Here is a 20,542-nt window from a genome sequence, read left to right on the forward strand (position 1 = left end):
ATTTTCTGCCAGCCATTTTTTTTTTGGTAGGAGATTCATGTTAAGTTGACCAAGGTGTCTTATTTATTAATATATCAATTTCTTCAAACAATCCTTTATTAACATAATGTATTTTCAAACAACCTTTTATTAACATTACATTAGCATCCTTTGCTGAAATAAGATGTGATGCAATTTCTACTTAAAGATGATCAGAAGTTAGTCTGAACGATGGGATGTTTCAGTATAAACAATGACTTTGTAGAGAGAACTTTTACATGGATGTATCTCAAATGAGCTGCATTGAAACAGGAGTGCTGAAAAAGCCCTTAGTGAGCAGTGTCACAAATATCCTGGGTGAGAGAGGAACTGTACATGTATTTTAGCAGAACTGAGAGATGAGTTCTCCAAAAGTAGTATCTATGGCCTAACTGTTTTGTTGTTTTTTTTCTTTTTACAGTGGACCGCAAAAGCTTTTGCACTATCCATAGTACAGGTTATTTAAAAAGCTGGCCACCAACAAAAGTGGGACTAGATGAAGATAATGAACCAGATAATGAGGGTTGTAATTTAAGCTGTCTTGTTGCAATTGGACGGCTGCATCCTCATGTAGTACCGCAGCCGGTCAACGGTGAGATCAGGGTGAAACCTACAGAATATGTTTCTCGACATGCGATAGATGGAAAGTTTGTTTTTGTAGATCAGAGGTAAGAATACTTGTAATTTCCACAATACATCATTCTAATACTGATTTGATGATAGTGTGGTATTTAGAGAAGTGTAACTACTATTGGAAAAAAAGTTCTTTTCAGCTTTTTCCTAAATCCCAACTGCAAATTATTTTGGCTTTTGAGATCCAGCTCAAAGCTACCACTATGTATTTATTAGGTTTTACTGATTAAATAACAAAAGCTCCAAAACTATTTTTTACTAGACAGAATAATCCAAGTATCATTTCTGCCTGTTCATTAGGAATATGTGTATATATGTAATCTTCAGAAGAATATGCTATCCTGTTTTTTAACTGGACTTTGTAATTACAACATTTTGTTGTTTGCAATCTTTTGCAAATGCTACGTGGGTAAGTTATCGCACAGGCTGCATTAAGCTTTGGTAGTATATACATTTATCTACTTGGACATACTCTGCTGAATTAATACTTCTGTATATGATCTTATGTATTTTTAAGAAAGAAAGCTTTCCATAAGCTTTACTTTTGGAAAAGATTTGAGAACTCAGACCGATGTGGTATCTTCTTTCAAACATCAGTTTTATTATCTATTTATTTATTAAGGCTAATTTTTATCTTTAAAAAAGAAATTGCTTGAATTTTCTTACTTAGTAAAGAGACATGACCTGAACCTTCCTTCAAAATAACTGGCATTCCCAAGGGAAAAGGGGTGGTTGAAGGATGGTACTGGGGAGGGGACGGGTTGTTTGGGGGGAGTGTTTTTGTTTCACTTCCTTGCCAAGATGGGTTGAGACTGCCCAGCGGAGACTGTTTCACTGAGTCTGTGGCTTAGGCCCAACTACTTAAAATGTAAAAAAAAAAAAAAAAAAAAAAAAAAAAAAAAAGACCAGGCTCCAAACTCTGCCAGAATCTGCCTGCTGGAATTTGTTTCTGGGGTGTATCTGCTGTCTGCTGATTTTTAGTGGACTTTGAGAGGAAGTAGAGCTGATTGTCTTGAGGAAAAATTACAGTAAGCAGAACCTTTGTTAATGGTGTCTGTCTGGTTGGGGTGGTTTTTTTTTTTTTTTCTCTTTTGTTTTTAATTTGGTAGCAAGCTTTTTGAAATACCAGCTCTTCTGCAGCAGTACTTAAAACTGGTGGTCACTGTGGGAGCTTTGAAAATACTCATAGCCTTTCTGTTGTTCAGAAAGTGTGCCAAGCTGTCATGCCAAGGTATGGTAGTTTATGAACTCTGTTTTTGAAAGATCAAACCTATTATCCTGATAGATATTGAAGTATTTCCAAAATAATGATTCAGAAAACGTTGACGACTTGGATTCAAACGTGTATACTCTTGTTTGTTTTCCATCTGAATGCTAAATCTGAATCCTTTTTGTTGCACTTTAAGTCCATTATAACTAGGTGAACAGATTTTATCTGTTCTTTTTTTTGCTGTTCTAATGTTCCTTTGAGATGGGAGTCACAAGTGTAATGAAATGTCTTTCTTGTGAGGGTAGGAAGGGAGTTAAGTTCAATCTTTCCTCAGGTGGTAGTTTCTGGATGTTCTTGTTGCTGGCCTCTGGAGTGCCTGATTCAACTGCATCTTTCTTGAAGTCAGGTTCTGAAATTACTAGGGCTCAGTAGTTTCTTGTTCTCCATCCATGCCAGCAGCTCCTGGAATGCTACCAGAGAGTCTGATCAAGAGTCCCTGACTTTCCTGTACTGCAGGTGTGTTTAGTTGTACAATTTTCTGATGAGGAAGAAAATAAATTGGCTTTGTGTCTGCTTTTGATGAAAGAAAAAAATAGTTGTATTTGCTTTATGCTTCTGTTTGATTTAAACCAGATGCATAGTAGGTTTCTTAATGCTTCTTTAGGAAAATTCTATTTGTTAACCTTTTCATATGGGCCTGGTTGATGGTTTGTTGTTTGCTTTTTTGTTTGTTTTTTGTCCAACTCTTAAGGGTTGTAACTAGGGGAGAAAATGCTTCTGAAACACTTGTTACACTAAAATAATAACTTTCAGCATAACTTGTACTTTTCCCATCTTCAGAATGTGTTTCAGTAAGCTATCATTAATACTTCAACTTGAAAATATATACATATATTTTTTTTTCCTTTTTTTTTTTTCTTTCTTTACCTTCCTTCCCTCCCCTACCTCCTTTCCCTTGTCGTTCCCAAGGGCAACAGCCATCCTGGCTTACTTACCCCAGGAACTTCTAGGTACTTCATGTTATGAATATTTTCATCAAGATGATATAGGACATCTTGCAGAATGTCATAGACAAGGTACAATTATGAATAATTCAGTAAAGAAATTTTGTATAAATAATGTGAATAGTTTTGATTTAAGAGAACTATGCAAACTGTAAAAGATTTGGGTATCTTTGTAAATGCTTTAGTTGAGATCATTGTTCTGTATGTGCCAAATGTCTTAGACTTCCATGGATTTATTTGTGAATATTTAAGGCTCACATTGGGTAAGGGGGTTGACTACAGAAATAACATTTTTCTCCAGGGATGAGAGGGAGGAATTAACTGAATTGAGTTTTCTGTGATATTGCTCATATAGTCATGCTGCCTCTTCCACACAAAGTTACTTTCTGTCTGGTTTTAGTTTTGCAGACAAGAGAAAAAATTACAACTAATTGCTATAAGTTTAAAATAAAAGATGGGTCTTTTATTACATTGAGGAGTCGCTGGTTCAGTTTCATGAACCCTTGGACCAAAGAAGTAGAATACATCGTCTCAACAAATACAGTTGTTTCGTAAGTATTTCTCACTAAGTAGATTTATGTAAATACTGATTGTTTTGCACTGTTTTCAGGTGATATTTCACATGTATACATGCACGTGTTCTGTGTGGCAATAGGTGTCTTCTCCAAGTAACACCCTGGAGAAAAAAAGAAGAGCTGCATATGTGAGGGGAGGGAAATTAGTTTAATAATTGCAAGATGGGCTAAATAGTGTTTATTAAAGCTGGAAAAAATAAAAGTATTTTCTTTCACTGGGAAAACCAGGGGTGTTCATCTTTGTAGGGACTTAAGGGAGATGCATTTCTTTGCTTTGGAAGGAATTCCCCTCCACTTTTTTTTCCCCGTTTGACGATTTTGTACAGCTGCTGTGCCTTCACAGTGGAATTAACTTGCAGAGAAAATTGTCTTAAAGATGCTGTTTGGGTTCTGCATTGCATACTTCTGAGTTGTAACATAGTGTTTTATTTCTGTTGTTTATCTAGCCTTGGTGTCAGTCATAGTGCTTCTTTCACAGAGGTGATAGTGACTCACGAGCTACTTAAACCCTGAAGCATTCCATTGTGACACACTGGCAGAATGACTGTTCCACAGGCGTTTTTAGCACTGATTCTTCTAATTCTTGAAATCCACAGCACCAGCATTCTTGATAGTGGAGATGCGGCCTTTCCACAGCTTGCAGCTTCTCCACATAGCATGGACGGCATGCTTCAGGCTGGAGAAGGTAATTGCCAATCATTTCCTTGCAGTCCAGTAGTCATGCATAGTTAGCAGCACAGATTTGTTGAAGTCTTACACTTAGAATTTTGCTAACATCTTAAAGAATAATATGGCTTAGGGAAAAGAAGTGCTAATGCAGTTCTTGTCCTGTTGAACTTAAATACCAACTTTGTCTATAGCTGATCAAAGAGAGGTGGAAGAGCCGGATAAAAGAAATAAGTCTAGGGTTGAATGGGCGATTTAAAGGAAAAATGTTTGCCTTCCAGTTCTGTGGTCAGTGCCTATGACCACTCAGTGTGGCTGGATCATAAACATAGGTTAGCTGTTCAGCTTATAACCTCTGTTACCTTTGTTTGACTTTTTGTCAGGACATGAAGACTGACATCTAGTAATTGTCATGGGATTGCTACCATTGCTGAAGATGACTAAAATATCTTTTATAACAGGTGGTGTGCGACATAATGTGGAACGGAGCTTGATTTAATAACCAAGTGTTACTGGATCAGGATTGAATTGAGGAAGAGTAGGAGGATGCAATTATAGCCCATGAATGAAGGACTGGGGAGGAAAGATGATGATAGTACTTATACTTTCCAGAACTGGGAACCATTGCTTTTAGAGACTTTGCTTACTAGATACTACTTTTATCAGCTATGCACTTACAGCCATAGAACAAGGATATTGTGCTTGTCTGGAATTACTTCTTAAATTGTATACAAATGCTTAGCAAAACAGTGCAAAACTTCAGCAGACTTGTTTTTTTTAGTTATCTCTCTTCTGAAAAATGAGGTTCAGTAAGTGAACTATGGAGGAGGAATGGTAGCAAAGCATGGAGCAGTTAGCAGTGTGGTAGGAAGAGAGGCTGCTATGTTGGTATGAGGGCTAGTAATCAAATTTGGAATTATGGCAGTAGTACAGTGTACAGGCCTTTCGAGAATGGAAAAAATATAAAACAAACCATTCTAAACTTAATTCTTGCCACAATACTAACTTTGAGATGAAACCAGACATAGAGTATTGTTATACTGACAGTTCTTGTCCCCAGAAAAATAAAGTTGATTGAGTAAAGCTTAATTTCAAGTGGTTCTGCTTCTGCTAAGGATTTGATGAGCTTTTAAGTGAACCTTCTTGCCTCCTGATGGGTCAGAGCTTTAAAAAGATACTGAAGGTTGCTGTTGTTAAGTATAAATTTCTAAAAGATGACAATTATCTGTTATGCATAAACAATACTTTGTGGCTTTCTTCCCCTTTCAGAATGGCATCTTTTCTTTACTATGCCTTGGAATAGATCAGGCTCCTTCCTATCTACCTCTTAAGTATTGTGCAAGCATAAAGAAACAATGAACTTCTAACTGTTCAGACCTCACTTTTTCCCCCCTTCTTAGATACTTGCAGTTACCTGCAGAGGCTTAATTTATGTTCATCAGGTGACTCAGATCTATTCTGTATTGTCTGTGGTGGCAAGTTCTTAACACAAAGCAAAAAATAAACATGGCTGGAGATGAGCCTATTCAGCTACAGAATAAAGCAGCTGTGATGAGCTATTCTTTACTATGTCTGGACTAGAGGTACTACCAGGTGCTTGAAACAACCAGATTTGTATAGGTGTACCAGAATAGGTGTACCTAGATGTCTAAGATAGACAGCATAGCTCAGTCAAAGTCAGAGCTTTCCATATATTTAAGGATACTCAACAGTTATTGGAATTGAAAGTAAATAAAGCTTAGGTAGTTCTGACAAGCTGTGGGAGCTTTGCATGCCTAAATACCAATGCTATTTGGAATACAGGTGCAAACTTTTATCTCACTTCAGAAACCTACTTGTTTCAGGTGGCCCAAAAAGGACCCATCCTACTGTCCCTGGCATTCCAGGTGGAACAAGAGCTGGGGCAGGAAAAATAGGGAGGATGATTGCTGAAGAGATCATGGAGATTCACAGGTGAGAGAAAATGGTATGAAGAAATAAGAAAATCAGCATTGTTCTTTAAAAGGAAGTAAGGAGGTTTTTCTTCAAACTAAATACATACTGATACAATTGCATTGTATAAGTAGACATCTACAGCTACCTATACAGGATATCTGAGGCTGTTTTCATTTTATTACAAGACACCTGGTTATTTCTAGTCCTTTGGCAGCTGTTAACTATTTTCAAAGCTGCATTCTGTTCAGCTTTCCCAGGGGAACTCTGCCAAGGATGAAATTCCCAAGTCTAATTGCTTTTCTTTGTAATTATCCCACCTTCATTTAGTCTGGGAATTTGTCAGTTTTATAATGAATACATTATTTATTAATAAAAATATATATACATATATTAACTATTTCACATGTCCAGCATACTTCTGTAGCAGTAGCCCATTTAATGAGTCTAGGGGAGTGGAACTGAGCTCACATTAGTTTCTATCACTGATAGAAACTGAAGTGTAACACACAAAAATTAGGTTTTCCTCAGTATCCAACACTTTTCCCGTGTTCCATCTCTGTGAAGGCTGTACAGGAACAAGTAAGGGAGAAGGAGGGTAGCATGAGAAACAGCTTAAGTTTGTAGACTGAGCAAGCTGGGCCACTTATCCACAGACTTTGTCTAGCTGCAAATAAAAATTTACTGCTGCTGATTTGAATAATGTTGAAAATTGAAGAAACTAAAAATGAAGTGCATGCTTTTAAACACTGTATGCCTGATATTAAGATTGGCGTTTGAAACTCTGAGTCTCTGGAACCTAAGTCTCAAAGCCCCTGGTAGATTCATTCCGTGTTACCCATACAATAGGATAAGAGGATCATCACCGTCCAGCTGTGGTTCAAGTCCACTGAACATTACCAGCACACCACCACCTGATACATCCTCCCCAGGAAACAAGAAGGTAAGAACAATCTGTACAGTCTTGTAGCAGTAGTGACACACAAATCGTGTTATAGAATTATGGTGTTGAACTTTTAACTGCTTGGCTGAAAAAGTTTGACAGCAGGTCAAAGTATTCTTGGAGAGGGTGGGAGGAAAATCCTGTTACAGTAGTCTGTGAAGTGCAGAGACCAACAGTTCTTAAGCACTGACAGCTTTGGAAATCCACATGCTCTTTACTTTTTAAAAAACAAACAAAAAACAAACAAACAGAAAAAAAAAAAAAACAACACAGAAGTAGGGAAACAGCTCTCTTCATGTCTCTTGATCCTCCACTCTTTCACACCACATACTGGTGAACAATGGAATTGCTATCATTTGAGCACTGATGATGCTCAAATGAATTTCAAGTTATACTGTACTGCTGTAGCACAAAATATGACACTTAGATACTTCACTGTGTACTGACATTTTATTTTTAAATCAATTCTATGTATCGTGCCGCCTTCTAAGATCGCTTAAGTAGCGTTCAAATACCATTGCTAACACTTAAATGCAGCCAGTACAAGTGCTTTGGAGGTTAAGTCATCTAGTAAATTGCTACTTACAGATGCCATATTCAAAGCTGGAAGAGCACTTATCCAAAGCCTTATTCTGTGCATTCACACACTGCTTCAGATTTAACTTTTTTTTTTTTTTTCCCAGAAATTGTGATGACTATACATAAGAATTGCTTGACTGGAGCATATAATTGACACTAAATATTTCCATTTCTGGCCTTGTACTTGAAAATAAAACTTGAAGTTGGAACAAACTGAGTTGTGGTTCTAGGAACAATCATTCATGCTCCTTCTGCCCAAGAATGTCACCATCACATATAGCAGGCTACTGCAACATAATGGAATAATGGAAAATACACGTAGATATATGGTATTTCTTATAGTATGCTCCCTCAATATTTTGCCTTAGAATACTTAGTTTTCTATAAAGAACACACATTCCAGATGATGCTGCCCTCAGAAGGAAGCTCAAAACTACACCCTTTCTAGTGTATGCCTATCCAAGCTGTTCAAAACTACAGTTCAGGTATTCCTTTACTATTTGTTTAAAAAGGCCAGGGAAGGCACTTTTGCCTGGTGTGAGCTCTGGTGTACATGGTAGTGCTGTGCTGCTCTGCACCAAAAAAATTAAGACTTTAAAATCCAGGAGCAATATTCAGCTCATGCGGTCTCCCTCTACCTAGGAGGATTGTACTCTTAAAACTGAGAATCTTAATTGGCAATATGCACTGTATTTGTAAATTCAAAAACATTCTGTAGTTAGCTGTGATTACTCTTACTTGTAGATGGAATATTTACAATGATAATGCCCAGAAATCCTTTCAGGACTTTTTCTGGCAGTTTTTCAGAAGTTTAGCATGTAGTGCTGACGTCCCCCCACCAGAAAGGAACAGATCTACTGTCTGATAAGTTTGTAGACAATACAGAGGAAGGTAGTTCCTAGTTTACAATTAGTCTGATTAGCCTTTAGGTGCGAGTTGTTTTCTTTTTTCTTTCAGGAAATCCATCCTTCCTATATTAAAAATCCTAATCTAAAACAGTTGAGACTTAATGCAACATTTCATGCTGTTTTATGGTTTCCGTTTTCTCAGATCCTGAATGGTGGCACTCCAGACATTTCTTCAGCCGGGTTACTATCTGGGCAAATCCAAGACAGCTCTGGTTACCCATATTCTGACAACTCCTCTATTCTTGGTAAGTGAAGTCATACACAAATGCACCCAAGTATCAGCTAACTACACAGACAACTGTAACAACATGATGGCTGTTAGAGATGGCCTGTTTTTTTACCAGCTGCAGTACATACCCTACCACTTTGTTCACCTTAAGGGGGTAGCTACAAGGAGTATCCTGGCACTGTGCTTTGCTAGCTTACTTTGTATTATCATTTTTGAAGCGGCAGTTGGATACCTTTCTTTTCTTGCTGACCTGGTATGAATTAGCTGAATGCCTGACCTGCTTTTTGTGAGTACTTTTACATAACTAGAGATGAGAAGGAAGGCTCACGGGCCTGGTCTGATCATACCTGAGAAGTGACCTAACCTTTGTGCTCTGATGTGCGGGTGTCAGTTGTATCCCTGAAACTCTGCTTATCAAACATGTTAATACTCCCCACATAGTTGAGTCTGGTCAGGTATTGTACTTCAAGTCATATGGCAAGTGACTGTAGCAGGTGCACACAAAACAACTTTTGACAACTTACTGCCTTTATATTTACAGGGGAGAACTCGCATATAGGCATTGACATGATTGACAACGATCAAGGATCAAGCAGCCCTAGCAATGATGAAGCAGCAATGGCAGTAATCATGAGCCTTCTTGAAGCAGATGCAGGTCTTGGTGGCCCTGTGGATTTTAGTGATTTGCCATGGCCCTTGTAAGTGGTGCACCTTGCTTCAACATCCAAATATCAAAGTGCATTTATTGGTGGAGTTCTACAGTCTGTGAAGCTTGTTGGATTGAGAAGCTTTTATGTATGAATTTCATAAAAGCCATATCAGAATGCAATTCATTCTACCACATGTAACTTCAGACAAAGTGGAATAACCCGCTACAGTGTTGTGTTGATTTGGTTAGCTGTGTATAGCTTGCAATACCTGTATATTTTGGATTTTGTTGATTTTTTTTTTAAATCACTGTGCAACTCACTGGGATGAGTGGTAGCTTTTATATGCAAATGACCATTTCAGATGTATGGTGTGTTTTTACACTGCAAAACAGTCCCCATGTGGATATTTCTTATACTAATTGTACCATAAAGCTGTTTATTCTTTCTTGTAAGAATCCTTTACTATAAATATTGTTGAAGTGTAATGTACTAGACAGTTCAATATTTTTAAAATAAATGTTTCCCTTGTTCTAAGATGGAGCATTTACTTTGATAAATAAATTTGATAGAACCCTGCTGAAGAAGCATGCTAGCAGCAGTTGCCTATTTATCAATTCTTTAGCTTTGGAGGAAAAAGGTAAGAAAAACAATGCCTTACATACACTTACAGCATTTTTATCACTATGATAAATTTTACAGAGAAGCTATTACTTGTCAATTACTATTTCAACTAAGAGAAAAACTTAAGAATAAGGTGAATTAAGACAGTCTGATAGTGCAACAGATTTCTTTTTAATTTTAGGTAATACCTGTTTTTCACTAAGGTGGTTAATATTAAGTGATCTCCAACCACCCTGAGGGAAAAAAAGCACTTTCAAAACTCCTCTGTATACATAATCTCATTCACAGATAATTCAAACCCATTAAAATAATGGAAATTTTATTTGCATGAAAAACTTGTTTACAATCATCAATAAATGAAGAATGAACCATTTGCATTTTCCTATTTCATGACACTTACGAAAAATTTAGTAAATAAATATTTGTGAACATATTAAGGTAAGGCAAAATTTAAGATAAAGCCCCTATCCCTCGTTCACAGCTTTTGACCATGGCTCACACTGCAAACAAGTGAAAAAAATTCACTGAAGAACAAGATGTTACATGGGTAATTGAATCATGTCCTCAATCCAAAAACCCAATGGTAGTTTTGTGCTCAGCCATATACAATAACTTTAAAAGGGTCAATCTATTCAGAGCAAAACTATTTACAATTAATACTTTTGATAGAAGCACTTTGTTAGTATTGTGCAATACTTTTTATAAAAATGGCTTGAAATTCCATTTATCAACCATTTGTAAAGTGCTACTATCAATTCCAATTCTGCATGCTAACCCCAGTGTAACAATACTGAAGTACACTAGCCACCAGTATCCCATTGTTTTCAATGGGCTTAAGAGTGAGGACAGTCCAGTGTACAAATAACCAATGTCACAAATCTACTGGTAAACAAATACATGTAACTGTAACTCCTGGATGTTTTAATCTGTACTCTCTCAAAAACAATCAGATACTCCACCTGGACTTCTAAAAGGTCCATACTGCAATATCCTAAACACTGTTACACAATGGAGAAAACTGGAATTGCAGTGTAATATGAATTGAGTACAGAGTCACTTTAAAGTAGCATGCTTTTGTTTTCATAACAGTCTAGATCAGAGGAGGGGGTTTTGTCCTTCAGTATCCATCTCACTGTTATTAGGTGGAGGATGAATAGGCAGAATATCCAACTCATCTACTTGGGGGGTAGGATGCATTACCACAAGCTGGTCCTGGGGTATATCTGCTGCCGCTGCTGCTAAATTTGTGATAGATTTGCTTTTCACACACTGAAAGTCAACATGCCGACTCTTTCCTTCCTCCTTCTCCCATGACATCCGTATAAATGGCCTTTGGACGTAGTTGTAAATCACCTCTGGCCTTCCACCTGGTCGCTTTTTCACTTTCTCTTTGTATGTAGGGTAACCTACAATACAGAGTACAGCATAAGTTAACGTTTCCTGTACTGTCTAGTTCAGGGTTTTCTTTCACACTCACAAAAAGCAGTATGTGGAAACAATGAAAGTTAGCAGTTGTTACTATCAGCATCCTGCATGGAAACATTCAATTGTGTTGTTCTTAATGTTATCTAAGCAGGGACAACATAGAGACAGAGGCTAAAATACCACAGAAACTGTAACGAAAGAGATTAATGCTATTGATAATGTCGATGTTGTCATAAGACAACTCTCCAAATTTTACACGCAATGCCAGTTGATTTTTCCTTGGACCAGAAGTGTCAATCTGTTTTTAATATACTAATCTGGAAAGCAAGAAACAAGACCTCAAAGGTAGAGAGCAGTGTTGCTCTGATCAGTGGTTTAAATTTGCAAGCAGAATCTTAGCACTTTCATCTCACATTCAGCCCAGTTCCCGCAGTTCAGAAAATACAGAGTTTTAAACCAATTAACAATTCTGGTTATGCTATGTTCATTCATGTCATCTCTCCCTCCCTGCCCTAAGTAATTTTCATTACTAGGAAGTTGCGTATTACTGTGGGGTACTAGCATTACAATTTAGTTAAATAGTTGCTCTTCATCTAAAATAAAAAAAAAAAAAGCCAGCAGAAATAAGCTGGTGTTAGCCAGTGTTACAGACAAAAACAGATCTTGTTTAGTTTAATGGCATGTCAGTCTGAAGGCTTGCACTCTGTTCAGCTGAACTTATTTTTAAGGATTGCAAGCTGTTAAAGCATTTGCTTTTGGTTGGCAAGTTACAAATGTAACCATGACAACTTGGTAAGTGAATGCAAAAAATCCTTCAAATTACAAAACACTGGATTTTTAAATATTTGGGCCAACAATCAGGAAGAAAATGAAATACAGAGCAACCCAGTTGTTATATTCACAATAAAAATCTAAGACAACTAACTGTAGTTGTTTTTTGCAAGGCCAAAGCTGAAACTTTACAGATCAGCATCCTGAATTTACAGGACTTTTATTTCAGATTAGTATTTCTTTGCACCTTAGTGATCTGTTTGATAGGTTTGTATTTCCTGAAAACATCTACCTACAACTTAATTTTTTTCATTTCAAGCCCTGAAAAAAGCACCAGGCCAAGAACAGAACAAAGCTGTAAAAATGCACCGTGACTCAAAGTACAGTAAGAACAGAGAACATTCTGCATGAAAAATAAAGGGAAAAAGACATTAAATGCAGCTGTAAGACAGGAGAAACCACCTAAGTTACTCTGTAAGCAGTCTAGCAGATAAATAAATATTTCAGGCTCATGACTGATCTGCAATCAGGTTTTCCAGCTGGACCAGTTGTTTATTAGGTACCACTCCCCCAGCCAATATATCATCTAACTTCAATATGAAAGATGAATCACTGTTTCTTTAACTACCTGATGATCATCAGGTAAATACAACAAACCTGCTTCCCAAAGAGTTAGTTTGTACGCAATACTTTTCTTACCTTCAATGCCCAGTCGGATCTTCTTGAGTCCTCTTTCTTTCAAAACAGATTTGGCCACATCTCTATTTTCAATGTATTTGAAGAATCGATACAACTTCGTGCTGTAAATAACTAAAAATATATTTTAATTAGGAATAATTGTATTAAAAGATTATATTTCTAATCCTACAAACAACAAGATCTCATTGTCCTGCTCTACTCATGTAATTCTATTTCAGAATGAAGGGGAGAGACTTAAAAACTCCTTAAAATATCCAAAACAGAAATCAGAGAAAAGTAGCCAAAGGCACTGTGAAACTTGTTGGTTTTGTGTTTTATGTTTTTTCCCCCTATTAATTTATCCTGTTTCATACACTTTTTTTTTGCTGGATTTAGGAATATAATAAGACAATTCACCAACCACATTGTGTACTCTATACTCTCAGGCCCCTCCACAGAAAAGGACTTCTCCCCCAACTCCCCCAAGATGGAATTCCTGCAGACATTTTAGTTGGGCTGCACATTTTAGGTGGGGCTATAGGTTAGCATCCTCCATACAGCTTAAAAGAGACTTCTAGAAAGATCTTAAGCTATCCGAGTACTAAGGGTACTTCAAGCTCCTACATTCCCCTCAAAACTGAATTTTGAGTTTTCACATTGAAGAGATTTCTAGCAGCAAGGACACCATACATCCAGGGAAGAAAACACAGTTCACAGTGCTTTAACTGATCTATAGATGTAATTCTTACACTTCAAAATATTGACACCCCTCCCCCACCCCCCCAGTTGCTCTCACACAATGACTCCTACCCATCTTTCTGAGAACTTTCTGAAAAAGTATTTCTTTCTCCCCTCATTGACTGGTATTAAAAGTTATCTCCACTTTTTAATTAGACTTGAACATAGCATGCAACATATGCTTGAACAAAGGAAAAAAGTAAGAAAGCTTTTGTGAAGCATTAAGGATTTTGTAAAGACTTTGCTAACAGTGCTTATGTGTAAATAAGTTGAATGAGCACGTTGACTACTACTACCATAGAGGTGGCTTGGTGGAAACAGTGAAAATAAGCTTACTTTGTGAATACTCCTCTCCCATTTGTGGAGGATACTCTTCATCCCAGTCAACAACATCATCATCTGTCAGCACAACAATGTGGCACTCCCTCTCACCACTTTGGGCACTGGCTACCATTAATGGGAGAATCATTTCCTCTAGGTAAAACTCAAATTGTTTGCGAGCACCATCATTTGACAATTCATGCATGAGAGCACCTGGAACAAAATTTTAAATAGCAGACGTTTTAAAGATCGGTAAAGAAATGAAGGCAGGAGCAAGGAACACAGCAGTTCTGTTTACTGTGTATTATGGACTGCAGACATCTGTAAAGACACTGTTAGTTTATTAGTTTGTGTAAGATCAGAACTTTTTGAAATTTTTACCAGAAGTTCAAACTGATAGGATTATCCTGCAGATAGTAACATTCTGTTGGGTAAACACTGGCATGACTTCACATAGACCTCCTTAATGTTTTCACTACCACTAAACATTTGATAATTGTATGCAAGACTCTTGGGCTTCGTAAAAGGAAACACTATTTCAGCCAGTTGTTAAGGAGGAGCACATGCAACCCACTTTTTGTAAGAATTAGCTTAAAACTAAAGCCTCTCAAAATCCTCCTAGTATCGCCTGTGAAATCCTTCTAAGGGCAAGGTGCACTGAATGTGACTCAGCAGCCAACACAACGTGAGGTTGCATGTTATCACTGGGCACTACACAAATAACACAAGATCCCAGGAACCAAAGACACACCAGTTCATTTTAAACATTGGCCAAAGCTTTGCCTGTGTTCAGGAAGAAACAAGCTGGACAGTTGCTACGTGCTCAGATGAGCCTTACATCATCAGCAAAGCTGTAGTTAAGCTAGCAACGCAGCTTAATTCTCATAAGCAAGGAGGTAAGTAACTTACCCTCTCTTCTGCAAAAAGATACTACTTAACATTACTGTATTTGTACTGCAAATTAATCAAAGAAGTTTAAACTTGTTAACCTTCCATACCACCCACCATAACAGAAAAATATTTCAATATCTGATATCCAAATATCTAAACCATTATTCTTCACAAGCTAGCTGCACATTCATCACCTTTAGAGCCCTATTATGTAAGAGAGATAATAGGATGTATCTTGCTCATGTAGTATCAGACATGTTCCTTACTTTACTAAAGGATACAATTCAGAATTAATCCATGTTTAGTCTTAAGTCTAAACATGTAAGTCTTTTTTTTTTTTAAAGTTCCATACTTACTGAGATCTCTGCATTTAATGGTACTATACTCAAAAGAGATACAGAGATAGTCACATGCTTCTCTCAATTCAGGAATTGATATCCCATCAGGACAGCGTATCACTCCAGTCTTGTAGTAATCCTGAAGTCATGCAGCAAACAAGCAAGCACAAATCACTTAAACATCTACTGACAAATACATTTCAGCCTCAAAAACCAAATTATTTCTCCACAATAAAGCCCCGTGAAAAGAAACATACAACTTAATGAATATTATTGTCCTCAAATTCATCAAGTTACTCAGATAGTTGCTTTCAGAGCAGTAAGCTGTGGTTAAAGCAATTGTTTAAGCAAAAACTATTAATAGAAATCATTTTGGTGCACGTATGATGATTTTTATATATATATACTTCACTCAGCTGTTGCTATTCTACTTCCACTGACGAAGCAGTATAGCATCTCTATTTCTTTACGTAGACATGTAATATGTAAGGGCACATTTTCTTCTGAGACTGAAGTTTGCTTTTCTCCTGTGGCCTGCAGTAAGTTAACTTTCGGTATTGTATTTTAGCTAATTTTATCACAAGAAGGAATGAATAGAATACATCTGAACTAGGTGAACTAGATGCATAGAAGGTAAATAGATTTCTGACAGTCTGTATTTTTTTAAATCGTTTTTATGTATTCACCCTGGCTGTCACATGCATGTAACTAAAAAACCTAAGAGTGTTTTCATGTCAAACAACTTCCCCCTCTTGAGAACAATACATAAAGTGTTTGTTCCATCCAATAAGTCCAGATACGTAAGTAAGACTAAATCAAGAACTTACATTTCTTAATACTTACAGTGCTTGTGCTAACAATACTTTTAGTACCTGCCTTTTTTCACTCCATAAAAACTCACCAGAATAGCACGAAACACGGTAGACCCAATTCCTTCAGCAACTTCATACTCTCCTTTTTCATTAGGACGTGTGAAATTATGTTCTCTGCCTGATCCAAACATCCTGATCAAAAATAAGTAGTCAGTTATGTTACTATGTCTTGTCTTTGCTATGCTTTTTTTTTTTTTTTGTGAATCTGTGAAGCTATACATCAGAAACTGCACTCAAAAAGCAAGGAATAAAACCAGCCTATTTATGTACATACAGTTTGGCTTGTAATTAGCAAGACTACTAGAAAATAGAAAGCTCAGTGGAATTCTGGAAGGACTAGCTTTCTTCAGCATTAACTTGCCAATATCATTTGATCATAAGAGTAGTCAGACCAAGCCACTTCCTGACAGTTCCAGAGGCTGTGGGAGAAACCCCAAAAAAGCCTTCGTCCATTTGTGGTAGGTGTTGCAGTAGACCAGACTCTGCTGTGGAATTCTATTTAAAAACACCTGAAGTAGTTTAAGAAATAGAACCAAGTGTTCAAGCACATGCAACTCACTACAGTTTAAATTAAGGTATTTAGTTAATTCCAAACTTAAAAATAACATTCTGATAGAAGATGAACAAATAGATAAAACAAATTCACTTTTTTCACTTAATGATTTGACATGCATTTTCTGACCACTTTTCAAGCCAAGAAACATTTTGGAAAACAGCAGTCTAACAGGATACAGGCTTGAGGCAAAGAATATGTTCCTATTTTAGTTACTTTTACCTCCTAGTGCACTTTAGTTAAGCAGTTCCTGCTCAGTGTCCTGTGAACTGACACTGGGGAAGAGTGGGTTTATAAATAACTTGCATTTTAGAACACTATTTCCACATTTTTATTAACCTACTTGTGAATTAGCAGAAGATAAAATAAGCTTGTTCCTTGAACCAGTCCCCAGGGGAGAATAACAGCAATACACGCACAAAAAAAATCTACTATATTAGCCAGCACCACTTCCTCACACACACACGCAGAGCTTTGGCTGCACATGAAAAGAGATACTGTTTCAACACATGCTGATACACCACCAGTTTGTTAGTCTGTATAGTTTTTGTGTGTGTGTATATACACACACGCACATTGCAAGTATGCAAAAGCCTTCCATAAATTAATGATTGCTTCAACTTATTTCCCTTTATTTTTTTTATACAGAACAGCTTTTTTGTCTCTCTGTAACTCTTCCCTCAACTTTCCACAAAACAGGGAACAAGGTACCATTTATCCCACATAGGGGTTTTAAACAAAGCATGAAGTTAGTTCATTGTATATACTACCTGTGCCTTGACAAGTAGCTTCATATATACATAATTATAATATGATTATATCCTTTTGGACTGAGAAACATCCAAAATGCTTGCTTTTATTTTTTATTTTTTAAATAAAAAAGCCAAATCTAAAGCAACACAGGCAAAACAAGTCTTTCTTGCTGCAAGTTTGTAAGCATTGCTCTCTACATCTGGATAATGTGAAAACAGTCAGTATCCAAGCAAATAAAGTATAGAATCTTCTCCCACGTAAACATGTTAATAAGTAGCTCATCATAGATTCTATAGGAAGTATTGGACACAAATAAGTGGACTTTCATTCAACTACTGATCATTTTAAACATTAGTTCTCTTTGCTGAGAGACTCTGACGTGTTATACCGAGAATACTCATTTGATATTCCCCTTTCTTAAAAGCATTTCAGAAGATAAATCTGTTGAGCTTGAATACTGTGCAGATAAGCCCATTAAAAAAAAAAAAAAACACCTTCAAGTTTTCCTCCTTGCTGCTTTTGAAAAAAGTTATATGTTCATGACTTTGTTTTATGAAACAACTAGGTTTAAAAACAGATAGCATGAGGCAGACTCAATACAGAAGTGATACCCGGAAAGACAGAAGGAAATGAATATCATTCTCATATGAAATGTTAATTTACTTATGATGTCTCTAGGCAATATACATCCACTGACATCCCCGCCAAGCAGAGACCTTTCATCTCTTTTTTCACTTAAAGACCTTTACAAATTTCTAGTATCAAGTGTTAGAAGATCAGCTGAAGCAATGAGTTCAACTGCCATTTAAATAGTTTTAGTACCTTTAAAAAACACACCTACAAAATGACTCTCACCTATAGTTAGAGATTAAGGAGAGGAAAAAAAGATACAAACCTGCCCAACATTGTATTAGGCTGTGCAGTGAAAATAGAAGGATCCACAACAAATCTGGTGTTGTCCACTATGAGTGTTACCCGTTCAGAAGTTCTTACATTCCGAGCTCCTTCTTTTCCATTTTCATATACAAACACCATTTCTCCACCAGCCTTGCAGCTCCCATCTGAACTTGACTGGCTACTGTTTCTGCTGCTGTTCACCATGCTAACAGTGGAACCATTAGGTGAAGTCTTTTGAGGACGAGGGCTGCTTGGTCGAGATGAACTGTGATCCTTTTCTCGATCTTAAGAGGGGAAAAGGTGGGAGAAAAACAAAAACCAAGAATTATAACTTCACATAAGCACTATGCAGTTTATATCTTTCCAGGGACATAACATGCCAAACTGATAAAAACTTAGTTAAAGCTATTCTAGTTAAAGAAGACATCAAAAATTGCTACTGTCTAGATATGAGAACACAAAGTTTCTACTACTTGGTGATGACAGAATGGTTTGGGTTGGAAGGGATCTTTGAAGATCATTTAAAGTCCAGCCCTCCTGCCACAGCCAGGGACATCTTTCACTTGATCAGGTTGCCCAAAGCCCCATTGAACCTGACCACAAACTCTTCCAACAATGAGCTATCTGAAACTTCTCTGGGCAATTTATTTTACTGCTTCACCATCCTCAGTGTATTTTCGTGTGTGTGTGTGTATTCTTCCTTATATTCAATCTAAATCTTCCAACTTCGAGTCATTACCATCTTGTCCTGTCACCATGGGCCTTGGTAAAACGTCTCCCCACGTATTTCTTTTAAATTTCCTTTATGTATTAAAATACTGCAAATAAGGTCTCCCTGGAACCTTCTCTTCTCCAGGCTAGACAATTCCAGCTCTCTCAGCTGGACCCACTCTAACAGCTCCACATGTTTCTTGTGCTTGCAGCCCCATAGCTGAATGCAGGACTCCAGGTGGGGCTTCACAAGGGCGGAGTAGTAGGGGAGAAACCCCTCGACCTGCTAGCCATGCTTATCTTAAGGCAGCCCAGGATACAATCAGTTTTCTGAGCTGCAAGCACACACTGCCAGCTCACATCCAATTTTTTACCACCTGTATTCCCAAGAACTTCTCCGGAGGGCTGCTCTCAACCAATGCATTACCCATACTGTACTGATATCAGGGATTGCCCCAACCCAGCTGGTAGGATCTTGCAGTTGACATTGCTGAACCTCACAAAGATCACATCAAACCACCTTGTCTCCCCAAACTCTTGACAAGAAAATTTTTGCATTCTAGTATTGAAAAAGCAAATCAACATAGTATTGGAGCTATGCATTGCAGTTTTTGTTTAGTGCTATAGGTTAAAGAAACAAATCAGGTTTTGTCACTTAATTAAAAAAAAACTCTTTACTTCTATGTAGTCAAGCCCTACCAAATAAACCAGAAATTTAGTCTATTCTCTTCTTAGGAAAACTAGATCATATCATTCTTGTGATTCAAATTAAATACAGTCATAACTTTTATGTATTCCTACATGATGTTCTAGCAAAAAATGGTACTGCCAGCCCACGGTACATCTAAGAAATCTGAATGTTGTGGCATCAACAAAAATAATGCTTTTTATTGTATTTCTTTAACAAAATAGTAATTAAGCTTAAAAAAAAAATAATCCCGAAACATTATAGATCTGAACACACCAGAATGGTACTGTCTTGTTGGTGAAGTAACATTCCTGATGCATGGAGTGAGCTGAGATTCTGTCCTTTCATGGGATGAGTCACGCGATCTGTCACTTGATCTGCGTCTGTCCCTTGATCTCTCATGTCCACCACTTGCCCCATGGAGGCTCATTTTTGTACAGTCTATTCCTTTAGCAACACGAGATGAGGTGCTGAAAACAGAAGAAAAATGTTCAGCATTTCAAAGTTTCAGAAACATTTTACATTTAAATTTTAAAGGCATCCAGAACATGTACATAGAGTGTAAATTGTGAAGATTAATATTATTCACATCCATTTTCTTTCTTTGCTGTACTCATATTGTTTACATTTGCAAATGTAAACAATGGTCTGGAACATCACGACAACAACAAGAATTAGCTGGTTATTGCTCCATGACCTACGAAGAGATGCTGCTTGATCAGATGAGACTACCTGCAAACCTGCAATCACAAAAATCCCTTCCAGAACAGGTTACTCAAATACAACTGAATTATTTTATTTAAAAATAAGAGCCAAAATTAAGTGCTCTAATCAAACAATGAAATCAAAAGTTAGGGGTCATTTTTTTCAATAAAACCTGGTTTGGAAAACATTTCTCAGAGCACAGGCTCTTAGTATTGAGTTAGCTTTTTTCCTCC

At 37.0% G+C, this 20,542-nt stretch overlaps 2 protein-coding genes across 9 annotated transcripts in view; one reads left to right on the forward strand and one right to left on the reverse strand.

Annotated features, from left to right (window-relative positions):
• ARNTL (aryl hydrocarbon receptor nuclear translocator like) overlaps window positions 1-9,881 on the forward strand; it is a 47,476-nt gene extending 37,595 nt beyond the window's left edge. For all 6 annotated transcript variants that reach the window (XM_032187677.1, XM_032187683.1, XM_032187679.1 and 3 more), the window contains 8 exons: window positions 440-686; window positions 2,831-2,937; window positions 3,266-3,416; window positions 4,037-4,125; window positions 5,951-6,059; window positions 6,888-6,981; window positions 8,611-8,713; window positions 9,239-9,881. In XM_032187677.1, coding sequence (XP_032043568.1) covers window positions 440-686; window positions 2,831-2,937; window positions 3,266-3,416; window positions 4,037-4,125; window positions 5,951-6,059; window positions 6,888-6,981; window positions 8,611-8,713; window positions 9,239-9,399 — 1,061 coding nt within the window. In that variant the 3' untranslated portion in view covers window positions 9,400-9,881. The remainder of the gene's footprint in view (window positions 1-439; window positions 687-2,830; window positions 2,938-3,265; window positions 3,417-4,036; window positions 4,126-5,950; window positions 6,060-6,887; window positions 6,982-8,610; window positions 8,714-9,238) is intronic.
• Window positions 9,882-10,122: 241 nt separating this feature from the next.
• BTBD10 (BTB domain containing 10) overlaps window positions 10,123-20,542 on the reverse strand; it is a 29,497-nt gene continuing 19,077 nt past the window's right edge. For all 3 annotated transcript variants that reach the window (XM_032187686.1, XM_032187685.1, XM_032187684.1), the window contains 7 exons: window positions 19,881-20,074; window positions 18,204-18,489; window positions 16,032-16,134; window positions 15,149-15,269; window positions 13,917-14,114; window positions 12,864-12,974; window positions 10,123-11,374 (listed from right to left, as the gene is read on the reverse strand). In XM_032187686.1, the coding sequence (XP_032043577.1) occupies window positions 11,064-11,374; window positions 12,864-12,974; window positions 13,917-14,114; window positions 15,149-15,269; window positions 16,032-16,134; window positions 18,204-18,489; window positions 19,881-20,034 (1,284 nt within the window). In that variant the 5' untranslated portion in view covers window positions 20,035-20,074 and the 3' untranslated portion in view covers window positions 10,123-11,063. The remainder of the gene's footprint in view (window positions 11,375-12,863; window positions 12,975-13,916; window positions 14,115-15,148; window positions 15,270-16,031; window positions 16,135-18,203; window positions 18,490-19,880; window positions 20,075-20,542) is intronic.

The sequence above is a fragment of the Aythya fuligula genome, chromosome 5, assembly GCF_009819795.1.
Source record: "Aythya fuligula isolate bAytFul2 chromosome 5, bAytFul2.pri, whole genome shotgun sequence".
Taxonomy (NCBI): Eukaryota; Metazoa; Chordata; class Aves; order Anseriformes; family Anatidae; genus Aythya; species Aythya fuligula.